General features: G+C 38.8%; 2 protein-coding genes across 3 annotated transcripts; one reads left to right on the forward strand and one right to left on the reverse strand.

The window, feature by feature from the left end:
- Positions 1-593: 593 nt before the first annotated feature.
- On the reverse strand, positions 594-10596 carry sprtn (SprT-like N-terminal domain). Of its 2 annotated transcripts, none has more exons than XM_041250508.1 (5): positions 9965-10596; positions 9626-9725; positions 7450-7578; positions 4245-4563; positions 594-2804 (listed from the first exon to the last, which is right to left on the reverse strand). In XM_041250508.1, exons 1-5 carry the CDS (start codon positions 10282-10284, stop codon positions 1807-1809), a joined length of 1866 nt encoding a protein of 621 aa, XP_041106442.1. In that variant the 5' UTR covers positions 10285-10596; the 3' UTR covers positions 594-1806. The 2 variants fall into 2 exon arrangements, with proteins under 2 accessions (XP_041106442.1, XP_041106441.1); XM_041250507.1 differs by having other exon boundaries at positions 4239-4563.
- A 295-nt stretch (positions 10597-10891) lies between these two features.
- exoc8 (exocyst complex component 8) lies at positions 10892-14492 on the forward strand. Its single transcript, XM_041250509.1, has one exon. It carries the CDS (start codon positions 11029-11031, stop codon positions 13081-13083), a length of 2055 nt encoding a protein of 684 aa, XP_041106443.1. The 5' UTR covers positions 10892-11028; the 3' UTR covers positions 13084-14492.
- The last annotated feature ends 979 nt before the right edge of the window (positions 14493-15471 follow it).

The following is a 15471-nucleotide window of genomic DNA, read 5'->3' on the forward strand; positions in this document are numbered from 1 at the left end:
CTTGGTTTGCTTGTCTGTCGATTTGAACTGAACTCCCGACCACCATTTAGCCAGGCTATTTATAATTTAAAAACTGCTAATTTTAAAATGATCCACGAGTGGGAATGAACCTTTTTTTTGTAAAAGATATATAGTGTTGCTTACATGGTGCTTTATGCATGGTTAATTCACAGAAAGTTACATTTTTGCTTCACTATATGTGCATTAGAGGGAGTTATTTTATTTTGTATTTTAGTCAGATGTGTGTTTTTATGTGTCCCGTGGGACCCCCCTCTCCCATTTATAAAACTCATATTGTGTGTACCCCAAGACCCGTGTTATAGCAAGGGAGCACTGTATATTTGAAATAGTTAAGCAGGGTAGGGCAAGGCAGCACCAGAACAGATCAGATCAACATTTGTGTGTGTTATTATTACCTTATTTTTTTAACCTTTTTTCAGCTATGCAAAGCATGTGGATTTTCAAACAGGTTTTACTTACATTCTGCAGCATAGGTTAAATTGCCATTTTTTATCCTGGGAAATAAAACAATAAAAAAGACACTTTTTTTTTTGGTTTTGTTTTTAAATAGTTTAATTTTAACGTACATTTACTTTCAAATATAAAACTTTTTAGAACTGCAATTTCACACACACACAAAAACAATAGTACAAAACACTAAAACCTTAAAATAATTATTATCTACCTTTTCTATCTTAAAAGTCTTCATTTAACCGTGAAAGAATGTCCAAGGCGGGTTCATACTAAAATCAAATGAGAATTTCTAATATGTTGTAGGCCTGCCCAAACAAATACAGTGTTCTTAGTTTAGGTGTATTTGTACTATTCAGTTTCAGTTGTACTGAAACTATTCACCATTCAGTTGTACCCTGAATTACTAGATAAACATCTTTATTTCACAGCAAATATTTTCATACGTTAAGAAAGCTTTAATATTATAAAAGGAATTCAAGTTCAAAGCAAAGTCATTGATGAAACTATTCAAAACAAAGGATAACAACCCAGATTACAACTGGAAAGCTGTAAATAACTAGCCTATTTTAAAGCAATCTAATGGATAGATCTGAAGTACTGTTACATCAACAGAATGTATGTTTTTTGTAAGACAAGCTTTTTGGAAGACAAGGTTCCTTTGCTAGCTTGTTGCAAAAGTTTTACTTTCAAATTAACAATGATACCAAATTGAGTATGGCTTCAAGCTTTCCATTAATTGTCCATTAATAAAACTACATTTTGGGTGTTCATATACACAGATGATACACACATCTTCCCCCATAAACTGGTACATAAAAACATAAAACCACTGCAAAGAGTAACCCTGATTCTAGCATGATGTAATATTTTAAGGCTTTTGGGTAGGCAGCACCATTGTGTGAAATAAAATGATTGACAGTCAAAGAACAAGAATTGGCACTCTTCCTGAAATGCATGAGCAGTTTGCTTTACACGCCTCTGAGCAGACAGCTTGAGCTGTGAAGGGGCCCACTGACAAAACCTGAGTTCAAGAGAAAAAAAAAAAATTAAACTGTCCAAAAGCAAGTAACAACATAACAAAGGCTGGCTGACTAAGCAATCAGACGTGTTTGGAAGCAACTCGAGCAAATTATTGTTTGGCTTAACACAATCATTAGACAATCTAGACATGACAAAGCCAAGTACACCACTTGAATGCTCTTTTAAATTTGTTAAAATTCACTATTTTGCGTTTCTGTAGATTCAGGGAGAGTCACTATTGTAGCATAGCTGCCAGTTTTAAAATATAAAACAACTGTATTGGTTTAAAACTGCTGGGTATAAAATATGCCATTATACAAGACATGAATCTAAATGCGCATTAATTTTGGACTCTAAAATGCTAATTTGGCACACAGGACAACTAACTGTAATACTAGGAGAGCTGGCGGGGCTGGGGTTAGGACGGGCAGCTGCAGGGAGAATGTTTGCCACTGTGTTACTACTGTGTGTGTTTGCAGTAGTTGGCTTTTCCAATTCTTTTTTGGACTTCTGGAAAAACTCCAAAATTGGGGCAGTGTGGTTCTCTTCACGTAGTCTCTTTTTGGGGTTCACACCGCTTCCGTCTGCTACAGCCTTTTCTGCCGATTTAAAGTATTTAGAATTAAATCCCTCAAAACTGCTCTTTTGTTTTAACCCCAAGGACTGATCTGGAGGCCGATTCTCAGGTTTTCTGTGTTCCATAGCAGTTCCCCTTGCCCCACTTGTTTCGGCTGATTTAAAGCTTTGGGAATAAAGAGCATCGACAATGGACCTTTGCTTTGCCTCTGCAGAATGACTTTCTACTTTCGGGAAGTTTGTGGTGCTTGCACTTACCCCAGGCTTTTCAGGTGGTTTAAAGCTTTTCAAATTGAATACATCATAGACAGTCCTCTGCTCTACCCCTGCAAAATCATTCAGGATTTTCAACTGCCCATTTGGTGACAAAATTCTTACAGGGGATCCTTTAACATTTCTAAATACCTTACTATTACCAACTGATTTTTTCCCTGAGGACTGAGGTTGCCTTGATGGTAGGTTTGTGTTACCAGTGAGACACCCAGAGTTAGGAAATGCACTGGCAGTACTGTTTGTTTGAGACGAGTGGAGCTGTTCAGGCCATTCTAGCTTGCCATTCCCGCTTGCCTTCAGGCTATCCACTGGAGACTCCTGCGAGCCAAACAGATTGCTGTTTTCAGGTGGTTTACCCAGGCTGGAGGATTTCTGGGGAGACCCCTGAGAACTCTTTCCGAGGACAAACCCTTTTCCACTGAATGGGATTACTGTTTGAATGTCCACACCGTTAACTTTGCCTAACAAAAAAAAACAAAACAAAAAAAAAAGGTGTTGTTGCACTTAGACAAATATACAGTATACATGGGGTTGGAAAAAACAGAACCTATTAAACTGTCAATACGTTGTGAATGTGAAAAACCCATTTATAATACTGCTGAGAGATCTCCTAGGTAAATATTTTATTTTAAAAAAATAAGTGAGGTATATAGAGGTGAATATGACAAATATACTGTACTAAACACAACTAAAAAGCCAGCTTAAAACAGCCAAAGTAGGGGGCAACACAACAGGGTCACAAGATCAGACACATCTTTCAATGTATTCACATAGCTTGAAAAAAAGAAACTGAAAATAGAGTAGATTTACAATTACCTCTGTCTGCTTAATACTCAAGGACAAACTGAACACAGAAATGTTCTTTGTTGCTAAATAAATGAGAAAACTGAGGCCAACTCCAGGTTTGAGCAAAGAGCTCAACATTCAACACTGACTAATGGTTTACATTCTATAAGAGAGCCAATTACAGCAACACTTGCTGGGTCAGACCTTACAACATGGGACTCCAACCCTGGTCCTGGACAGCTATAGGGTCTTCTGGTTTTCGTTTGAATTGAGCTCTCAGGTAATTGCACCAATTATTGTCTCCATTAGTCAAGATTAGCAGGTGTTCCAGATCTTTAGCCATTGATGATGTAAAGACACCTAGAAAATCTGCAGGATGGGGGCTCGCCAGGACCAGGGTTGGAGATCCCTGCCTTATACTGATTCAGCAGAGTTCAGGTACAGTGCACTTATGGCAAGGAACAGTCTTAATTGGAGTATCCAGGATACAATAAATAAGCTAAATGTAGACTGCTAATCATCCAAGTTTGATTGTAATGTGATTTTGCGTATTAAATGAATGGTAAATCTACAATCTTATAAATAAGTTTTTTTTTTGTTTTATTTAGTCGTTGCCAATTATTATTTATTTTCTCCCAATTTGAAATGGCTAATTATTATTAAGGCTCAGCTCACCGCTACCACCCCTGCGCTGACTCAGGAGTGGCCAAGAAGAACACACGCTATCCTACTAAGCGTGTGCCATCAGCCGACCGCTTCTTTACACACTGCGGATTCACCATGCAGCCGCCCAGGAGCTACAGCATAGGAGGACAACGCAGCTCCCGGGCAGCTAACAGGCAAGCCCGCAGGCGCCCGGCCAGACTACAGGGTCGCTGTTTTAATGTTTTTTTTTTGTTTTTTTTGGTTTCAGAACAAATAAATTAAGAACAGGGTTAGGTTCTCTGTTGTCCTCTAACTTTCCAGTTTATACCAGTGGTTAGAGCCAAGACTTGTGAGATGACCTCACCTCACTGTCATGCGTGTGTCACTTACCGGTGCAATCAAACTTAAAAAAAAAACCACATTTAAAAACAACAAGTGTGATGTAAATAGTAAATTGATCCTACCAGTACCATGTGAGGTCTTGCCACTGTCTAGTGTTTTAGGAGCTTCCTTCTTGTTAATGGCTTCCTTTATCTTGGTTTCTTGCTTCTTGTCATCAGTCTCTCCCTTCTTTCCTTTCTTCTTGTAATTCTCAGGTTCTTTGATTTTTACATACTTGCCCCCACATGTGCGCTGGTGCTCTGCCCACCAGGTGTCGTTGGCAGATGGGGCTCTGTTCATAGATCGCTTCACGTAGCCAAAGAAAGGCTTCCTAGTTTGGCAGGAACCTGTGCAGCGCCACCAGTGCTGCCGGTATTGATCCACTTCATCGTGGAAGCTGTGGTAAATCTGTAAAAGATTACAGTTTGCATGATTATCAGGGTTTTCAAAATAACCTGATAACCGGCGCGATCTCCCGTCTAATACAATATTTTTGAAGGCTACTTATATTAAAAAAGATGAATTATTTTTGGGGTATTATCGTACTGTAAGGCGATATACACAGAAGTCTCCAGCTAAGAGAAAACCCCTCGGGAAGCAAGCAAAGTGTTCTTATAGCCAAAGTGTTCTCCAAGACAGAGTTAGCCACTAGACACAATATGAATCAATAAATAAATAAATAAATAAAAATATGTATTACTTGTCATGGCGCACGTGCATCAACATATGTAATTACTCAATAAGCAAAAGAAAAGCATATGTTAATAAACTATAATAATAAAGTAACAGACAAACTAATTGATTAATACAATAAATTAATACAGCGCCCCTACACGTTAAATGCAGTAGAAATATAAAAGACATGCAAATTATTTAACAGAACGGTGAAGTAACTCACCAGAACGGGAAACACCAAATTACTCGTCTGATTCAGGTTTTTTTCAAGAGCTCGAACAATTTCCAACTTTTTGTAGCAAGATAAACAGCGGCGCATTTTGCCTTTTGTTTAGCGATGAGGTGCACTCGTGAGCAATCAGAATACAAACCGAGTCAATGATATGACGGCGTGTGGTGGGGTGCCACACCACTCTGCGTATTTTTGTGTTTTATGTTGTGTGAATATATTGGTGCATGAAGTGTGGGTTATGTAGCTCAGGTGATTTAAAATGTTTATTTGTATTTAAGCACAGAAGATTGCACAGTCACTTCATGTGCAGATTAAAGTGGGTATTGGTATGGGGGCATAGTGAGTGCACAATTAGTCCACGTGCAGACTGTGCAGAGATTCAACTGAATGATTGATTTGCAATCAATTCTTGGCACAGCTGCATAAAAGAGAGAGTGCTTCACGCACAAAGGGTTGGTGTGGTTACAGCGAAGAATGGGAGAGAGAGGAGAAATAAAAACAAAGTACTAAAGTAACAGTTGATACTCGATCTGGAAGGACGACACTTGTTTGGTGTTCGTCCACTGTCTGTTTTGTCTGTTTATTTATTTATTTTGGCCAACTTGCTGTTTGTTTTGTTCAGTTTTTTCTTTAAACATTTTATTTGTTCACTTAATAAACCAGCGCAAGCAGCACATTCACTGCACAACTCTGTGTCATTCAGTTCCTGGTCTGACGTTACACCACGAGCAATCTGTGACACGGCGGTCCTGGAAAGATTGAATAAACCAATCCATGTGCTTCAAAACATACTCGCGATGACAAGTCAGCTTTAAAAAGACCAAATAAACTACCTGAATTTAAGTCTGATGAGGAGTTATCAGGTTACACAACAGTACTATATCCATTGTAAACTAATCTCTATCGCTGACAAGAGGGGGTTCTTTTAAGCAAAGTTCCTGTTCCTTTAGCCAGAGCACTTACAATGGGGAAAAATCTGTTTCACCACAAGTATGTTCCCTTAGGCGAAGTGTTCTCTTAGGTGTTCCTAGACACAGAGACTACTGTAGTACATAAAAGGTGTACATATGCACCACCAAAAAAAATAAAATAACAATACATATTTCTTTTCTTGTGATATCATAAACATGTGTACCTAGCTTGTCAGAGATAGTGGAGGTTCATGGATAGAGGCTGTACACCTTTAAGAAGAAAGGCATGACGGGATATCAGCTCAACCCTTGTCAGCGACATACAAATGCTTCAGTGCTGAGAGGTGCTGTATTAAAAAGTAGCGGGGTTCTGAAAACTTTAGCGTTACACATCCCCACGTGGTGCTACAATTGCTTAAATAATGTGCCTGTAATCAGGAATGGAAATACAACTCCTATTGCATAGCAGTTTCAGCCACTTCAGGTTGTAATTTTTCTCGAGCTGTTTGTGTGTTGAACACGTGCCATTAACAAAAAAATATTTTAATGAAGGTCTGCAATGCAGCAAACAGCTCAATAATTAAACACATTATTTTTGTGTTAACTCCAATAAACCAACATTATCTTTTACCAGTCAAATCGTTGAGCGTCTACAATAAAGTTTTGGGTCCCCACAAGTTTTTTTTTTTTTTTCCTGTCTGCTGCACCTTCTTTAGAAGCTGAAATATTTTTACCATCAGGAGTTTAAGGATGATTTAATTGTGCAGTAGATTCCCTAGTTAGATGATGAGCTGATAATATCTCTTCAGCCAAAGCAGCATGCACAATAATTTAAGAGCTGTCTGTGTTGCATGCTCTCAGATCAGGACTTCACAAACGCAGACAATGGGGGAGCTGCAGCATACTGTTTCCCACATTACAACTGTACACAATTAAAGGTGCGGTGACCAATTCCATACGCCTTTTCAGCCAGTCTTGTATTGCAGGGACCTTGATGCTCCACATGTCAATTTGTCTTGTTGATCTTGCCTTGCTGTGAGCAGTGCTGAAATAAAACTCCTTCATAGCACTAATGGAGTACTTTGTCACTACAAGCAGACCACTACTAGTCTAGCACATGCTTAAACCACGTAAGTGCCACATACCTTAATACTAACTGAAAACCCTGGATTACTACTGCAATACAGAATAGTATGCCGCTGTAGTCTATACAGTTTTTTTTTCTCTCATCATATTAAAGCAACCCACATTTGCTGAGAACAAGGGCTCCTGTTCAAACTAATATAAAATATTAAAATATAAAGCAGCTCCTATAGCTGCAGAATGACAAAGCTGTCCAGTTAGCACGCATTTACACCAGAACCTGTAAATGCATGTTAACAAGACAGCAGTTGGTATTAAAGGCAGTCTGTACATGATACTGTACATAAAACTTCCTAGTGCGAAGCCTGTATTTCTGACATTTACCGTACTTACTGAAATTTTGGTCCCAGTAGCGCTATTTATTCTATTCATATGCTTGCAGAACTCTGGTCCATGTCCATCCCGATCTCTGTTGTTTTGCGTGACGAAAAGCAATGCGTGAATCATTTCATGTAAGAGAGTCTGAAAACAAAATGCCATTCTTAGATTTTGCATACTATATATTGGAAACAAGTACATGCTACATAACAGTACACTACTGCACTTGAACACTCAACATACTGTAGAGCAAAATACACTATAGAAGCTTCAAAACCCACACTAATGCCATGGTTTAATTTGTTACTTGGGTCACTTGGACTCCGACCCCCATCATCAGCAGCAGATTGAGATCAATTAGATCTCTACGAGGTCTACAACAGTCCCTGGCAGAGCTGATCAGAACTGAATCAGAAAATGCTGCATTCCATTCAGAATTGTGTGTATTGTCTTCAGGTCTTTTTTAACGTAATCTGTATTTTTGGGTCTAATTATCCTTCCAAAGCAAACAGGGTCATTCCACATCAAATGAGGTCAGATCTTGTTTTTCAATATATATTCTTGGTACTTGCTGCACATAAATAACTGCTCTTCTAGTTTAGTAATGTGTCAACATACCTATTTGTAACCACTGATGTTAATGCAATGGAGCCAAATGTAGAAAAAAGTGCAATGACACCAATAAAAATGCCAAATTGTACTTGCAAGAACTAGGAGTGGACCGATAATCGGCAGCCTATTGGCATGGCACCGATATAAGGGAAAATAACACAATCGGCAGTTTGTGTTATTTTAGCTGATAATGAACACCAAAACTTACTAATGATGCAAGAACATTTTCCTTGCAGTGCTGTGTAAAGTGCGATCAAGCTACAATAAACATGACTCAAAAGAGAAGTGTTTGGAATTTTTTCTTTTTTAAATATCTGAAGACAACAATGGATAATGAGTTGTGTGCAGCAGAACAGACATGATGTTACATTAAATCCAACGATGAATTGCGAATATTTTTGTGATGCTTAAAATTAAAATAATATAGGTTGGAGCCTAAATAACATTGATGGTTTAAGTTATTATTATTTATTATTATTATTATTATTTATTACTTATTGTACAATGTACTTCAGAATTATCTTCTGTAAGATTGGTTGATCTTGCTTAATCTGTATTGATTGCAGGTGTATTCAGTGACATTTTGAAGCATAAATTGATTAATGTGCCATTGTCTGTTAAATAGCAAATATATTTAATATAATAATTATATAATATAATTATAAAATAGTTTAAATATAAGCCCTATGTCTTGTTCTAGTAGTTTAGAATAGCTTACCTGCACTATCTATTATCGGTATCAGCCGATATGGGTAGATAACCATCAGCTATCTGCATCGGCCAAGAAAATCTTTATCGGTGCACCCCTAGCAAGAACCCTTGGACTGACTGTAGTTTCTCCAGGTAATCCAATAACAACAAAGACTATATGAGTTGTCAGAGTTGCAAGGAAATTGGTTCCTGAGATTTGAGCCCCAAATTGAACATCAGGCCAAAAATGGCATCCCTTTAGCACTCTAGAACTCAAAAGGGATAGAAGCTTGTTTTTAATGTGACATGTAACACAGCTATGTTTTCTCAAAGGTCAGGTGAAAAAGATGAAAATTGTAAACTGTATCCTTATTCTTAAATATGGCACACTTTATTCTTACACTTTTTGTACACACTAATGGCATTTTTTAGGTTTACCTGTATCTAGACAGCAAATAATGAATTGAACAGATAGCACAACAAACTATGGTTTCTATGTAAATTAGTATCTGATAAACTGTACATTATGTACAATATTGTACAATTTAGGAGACGGATCCCAAAGGCAAAACAGAAAGGTATTTTTAGAACAGTGAGTCAGCCATTTCAGTTTTCTGAAATAATACAATAAAATAATCAGCTTATAGCAATGTGAACATCAAGCCCATGGAATGACCCAAAAGTAGTTTATGGAACAAGTTTCTTTGGTCACTGCAGGGTAGTCATGGTCATAATCACACCCAGTTATTAACTTGCTCAGTTTTCAACAGCTACCTAATTACAGCGCTGGGATGAGCTTGAGAATCTGCTCTAGTGGTCAGACTCTGGGCTTCCTGATCTCCAACCTGGTTTAAAAAAGTAAGCATAATGAAAAATAAACACAACAAACCTCAACCAGATCCCGCCTTGGTCTCAGTTTCAGCAGCGGTTCACTGAGGCGGATTGAGCACAGACCTCCTCTGCCTTCATAGCAGCACACCCCTGCACACCTGGGGGGGTTAACATTTGTAAAAAAGATTTTTTTTTTTTTTTTTTAAGAACAAGCTCAAAAGTAGCGGGCAAACTTCTTGTACCAAGTTGTATTGAGAAGAAAAAACATAGTTTTGTATGATGCCACCTAAATCAACTCCAGTACATGGATCTTGAAAAGGTTTTATTATTATTATTATTATTACTACATTTATTTGGTATCTGCTCCAATGATTTATTACTGTGAATCAAAACTTACAATGTCATCCGAGCGCTCCATTTGACTTCCACTCCACAGAGCTTCCCCCAGAAAAACGTGTCATTGAACTCCATGAACATCGCCCTGACATCGGGGCTGGGGTCGAGGTTCTCCCAGGACTCATCTACAATGGACATCGGCCTCTCGGGGTTGAAGGATGACCGAGAATAGCTAGGCACAATTTGACCCTGCGTCGATTCAACTTTCCTCTTTTTAGTCTCATCGTAACTATTATTGTCAATGTTGTTCGTCAGGTGGAATGTTGCTTCGTTGTCAAACTGCTCTTGTAACTTTAAGGCTAACAAAAAATCGTCATCCATTATACCAGCAAACACAAACTGATCAATTCCCAGCAGCAAGAACTAATGCCAGCAAAACAAAACCCTGCCAACGATCATAAAGTCACTTTTTTTCAGTCGCTTGCGAATGTAACCATTCTCTACTTTGTTTTTGTATTTACTTTAAACTTTAAACTGACAGTGTTTATGACTGGGATTTTGTTTTCTTTGTTTTACCCGGACCGGCTACTTTACATTCTAGTTGCTGCAGTAACAAAAGAGCACAAAATATGTTTTGAAATACGAAAATCCTGTTTATAAAAAAAACGCTTCCGGTATCAAATAGAAATAACGCACAATTTCAAATGAAAGGTATTCTGGGATTGATTGGTCCTCCACTGTGTCTCACAGTTCCCTCTCTCCAACGTTCTGGTGTTTTTTCTGCTGTCCAACTATAACGTTTATTGGAGTTTCTGCTTCTACGTGAAAAGCAATTTTGTCTTATAAGTCTTTTTTTAAATGTTTTTTATAAATGATCACCGCGCCACACAAATATACCTTCACTGTATTTAATGTAATTCTATGCCCTTCTGTATGAGTGCTTGTCTATTTACTTTAACTTTTATTGTTGGCCATCAAGGACGTCAACAGGATCCCATGATTTCACTGGGAGTTGGTCAGCTTCTGGTTTGCAGAAGGTTTTCCTGTTGGTTCCAATTATAATTGTTTAAAAAAAGGTTAATAGGTTACAGCTATCTAAATAGGCGGCTAGTAATCTGAGCGAAAATGACAGATACGGGGAACAGACTGCGTAAACAATTGGAATCGACGAATTTCGATCCCAAACAGTATGTAAAACAGCTCTCTCAGCAGTCAGACGGAGACCGAGACTTGCAAGAGCACCGTCAAAAAATTCAGACTCTGGCCGACGAAACGGCGCAAAATCTGAAGAAAAATGTCTACAAAAATTACAGGCAGTTTATTGAAACTGCTAAGGAGATTTCCTATTTAGAAAGCGAAATGTACCAACTGAGTCATATTCTGACTGAGCAGAAGAGCATTATGGAGACTATCACCCAGGCCCTGTTGTCCACAGACAAAGATGAAGCAGCGAAGGAAATGCAAGCAGCTTTCCCTAAGGAGACAGAAGAAGTTAAGCAGAGGACCCTGACCACGCTGCTAGAAAAAGTAGAGGGGTGCAAAAACATAATGGAAACCCCTGGGAGGTATTTGGTTTATAATGGAGATCTGTTTGAGTACGATGTGGATAATATGTCTCAAATCCAAAAGGTACATGCATTTTTGATGAATGATTGCCTTCTCATTGCCACCTGGCTTCCCAACAGGCGCGGGGCAGTGCGATACAAGTACAATGCGCTTTATGATTTGGACAGTTTCGCTATTGTCAATGTGAAAGATAACGCACCCATGAAGGACATGTTTAAAATCCTGATGTTCCCAGACAGCCGCATTTTTCAGGCCGAGAACAGTAAGATTAAAAAGGAGTGGCTGGAGATCTTGGATGAAACTAAGAAAAACAAAGTGGTAAAAGAAAGGCACAAGAAAGAGGAGGAGCCGCCACATTCACCTGTGCGCCAAGATATGTCCAACAACCCATTTGACGAGGATGAGGAAGTTGTCTGTGAAGAGATTGTGGATCTGAGCATGGAGTGGATACAGGAGCTTCCTGAGGATTTAGACGTGTGTATTGCTCAGCGGGATTTTGAAGGCGCAGTGGATTTGCTGGATAAGTTGAACGAGTTCCTGAAGGATCAACCCTTGACTCAACCTGTTAAGGGGCTCAAGGTGAAAGTGGAGGAAAGGGTTCGGCAACTCACAGAAGTCCTTGTTTTTGAGCTGTCTCCCGATAGATCCTTGCGAGGTGGCCCCAAAGCCACCAGGAGGGCCGTATCCCAGTTGATCCGACTGGGACAGTCCACCAAAGCTTGCGAGCTCTTCCTGAAAAACCGTGCAGCTGCCGTACAGACAGCCATTCGCCAGTTGCGAATAGAAGGTGCCACTTTGCTGTACATTCACAAGCTCTGCAACATCTTCTTCACCAGCCTCCTGGAGACAGCCAAGGAGTTTGAGATGGATTTCGCCGGAAACACTGGCTGCTACTCTGCATTTGTGGTGTGGTCCCGCTCAGCCATGAAGATGTTTGTGGACGCCTTCAGCAAGCAGGTTTTTGACAGCAAGGAGAGCTTATCCACAGCTGCAGAGTGTGTGAAAGTTGCCAAAGAGCACTGCAAGCAGCTAAGCGAAATCGGGCTGGACCTGACATTTACCCTTCAGTCCCTTTTGGTTAAGGACATCAAAGCTGCACTTCAGAGCTATAAAGAGATTATAATTGAGGCCACCAAACACCGCAATTCTGAAGAAATGTGGAGAAAAATGAACTTGATGACTCCAGAGGCCCTGGGGAAACTGAAAGAAGAAATGCGAAATTGCGGGATTAGCAGTTTTGACCAGTACACTGGGGAGGACTGTTGGGTAAACCTCAGCTACACTATTGTTGCTTTTACAAAACAAATGATGGCCTTCTTAGAGGAAGGGCTAAAACTGTATTTTCCAGAGCTGCACATGGTCCTCCTAGAAAGCCTGAGGGAAATCATTCTGGTTGCTGTTCAACACGTTGACTACAGCTTGCGATGCGAGCAGGATTCTGAAAAGAAAGCCTTCATTTGCCACAATGCTTCGTTCCTCTATGAAACTTGCCTCCCAGTCATGGAGAAGAGGTTTGAAGAAGGAGTTGGGAAGCCTGCAAAGCAGCTGCAGGACTTGAGAAATGGATCCCGTCTGATTCGTGTGAATCCAGAGAGTACCATGTCAGTTGTGTAAACATAGGTTGTTTTACCAAACAAACATGTTCAAAACTGTATACTGTGCAATTGCTATGTCCTAAATAGTAAATAGTAAACATAGTGCTATTTAGATTTAACTTTTTTGCCTAAAGCGGTATTTTATTAATTTCTTTGCCCTACAGTTGTCGGTAATACCAAATATTGAATACCAGCTTCAAAGGGTTTGATATTATTTGAAGCATGAATTTGGTCAATTTCCAGAGTGAAAGCAAAACGAGTGATGTTTCAAAATCCATATTTTGAGTTGTTTCTCTGTAGTTTTGTAACATTGCCAGTAGACCAAATACTTACTTCACAAAAAGCTTGCTATTAGTAATCGTATTTGCAAAGACTGTTAAGATACATACTGTTATTTAAATATTTGGCAACATGGTTTGAATATATTAGCAGTTAAACTATTCAGTTAGGATTTACCTTTTTCTCCATGCAGTGGGCATAGAAATACCAGAGCTGCTGCACAAATAGAGCAGCAGAGATACTGCATTACCATGAGAGTTGCTTTAAGTAATAAATAAGGGTGGAGGTTCACAATGTACTTTACATGTCTATCCACCTTCCACAATTCAATACATTGTCTGATAGTAAATGCAGGGTTCTTATCAGTGTATTCTTCTAGCATCCAGCCTGAGGGTTGTTGAATTCTAAGTATTTTACTATTACATTAATTGCGACGAGGCCTCATTAGAACTGTTTTTCCATTCTCTACTGTGTGCACATGTTGTTAAAATACAAACTTCTGAACCCTGACCCAGGTACTTTTATGCCATTTGTATAAATCTGTATGTCTCGCAGCTATTTCAAAACGAGGTGGTTTTTGAAATAAATATTCTTCTGCTAGGACAGCTCAGGCTGTAGTAAATCACCTTTACAACTCTGTTTAAATATGTTTTGCAGCCTGTGCAAAGAAAAACACTTAAAATGTAATATTCACTTCCTAAATTTCTTTCAAAATGTATAGCTGTAAACAGGATCTTTGTGTTAAAAAATAATTAAATTGTTCAACTAGTTTGTGTAGCATGCAGATGTACAAGGCATTGTTTTCGAATTCTGCTCTTGGATTACTGAGGAATCTGATCGCAGCAGACCTAAGCCTATTACGAACTGCAAGGTCATCACATTTCATTGTCAACAGGGTCATAAAGTGAAGGTTGCATGGATAATGTTGATGACTCATTTGGAAGTGGAGAAGCCATTTTAAGTGTTAAGTCAGCAAAGTAACTACAATAAAATTGTGAGAGAGCTGCTTATCTACAAATTCGTATTGTTTTTCTTTTTTTTTGTCTAGACAACAGCACTGTACCAAGGGGAAAGGGATGTGTCATGCTACAAATTAAAAAAATGCAATCATTCTAAGAAAATGTAATAAAAACAGCTGATCTTTATTAACATTTAGTTGCATTACTCATTTGTTCTAGTGCCAATGATTCCACGTCAGTGTCAAATCATTTAATCAAAATCAACAATTGTTCTACTCAAAGGGATAACTTTAAATAGTAGAGGCTGTTAATGCCTATGAGCACCACTATATACAGGGTGAATAAGAAAGGATGCGTCATTGGGACTTAACCCAAGAGCAAGAAATGTGCAATGACACACATGTTCAACTCAGGTTGTCAGTTTGTCCAATATGAATTGATTCAGGCTCATCCACACATTGAATAGTATAATAATAGGAGAATAATATTTCAGACTTCCTTCTGGGGCCTGAATATTAATGTGATAGTGACATAACAGCCCATCTCCCCTTGGACCTACCCCTTGATCTAAGTTCTTGTACAATAGGGAGAGTTTTGCAACAGCTTTGTGCAATGGCCAGACAATGTCCCCTCTGTCAAGAGAGTTTTAGGCAAAGTTTTAATATCATATGTACCGTACATAAATACATAGTTTTCTGATTAAGTCAAGCTGTGAGGGTTGACTTGAACTACTGGAATCTTAAGACCATTGGCTCATATTCTGAAGCAAGTGCAAATGCATAATGGGGATATAATCCCCTAGAGTAGCAACAGTTTACTATTCATTTTTAAAATGTGTATTTCATTAGGGTTAGCTGCAGTGTCCCATAATATGAATCATGGATGTCTTTTTACTACATTTTTCATAGTTTACCCCTTTGCATTTTGGCTCCAACAGAAACAGCTTTAGCATACCAGTTTGTTTACGTTCCCCAGAGGTAGTTTAGCTGTGGGAAATTCCAACTTACTCCCACCTCGAAGCTGCCTTGTATCTCTGTGAACCAAATTGGCATGTCCTGCTACTCCCTGAAGCAGTTGGAGGTTATTTGTGTGACACACTAGGAGAGGGAATCAAAACAGTAAACCGTGTAAATAAAGGACAAGGGACTACACAGAGAAACAGCTTACAA

The sequence above is a fragment of the Polyodon spathula genome, chromosome 5 (assembly GCF_017654505.1).
Source record: "Polyodon spathula isolate WHYD16114869_AA chromosome 5, ASM1765450v1, whole genome shotgun sequence".
In the NCBI taxonomy this organism is placed as follows: domain Eukaryota; kingdom Metazoa; phylum Chordata; class Actinopteri; order Acipenseriformes; family Polyodontidae; genus Polyodon; species Polyodon spathula.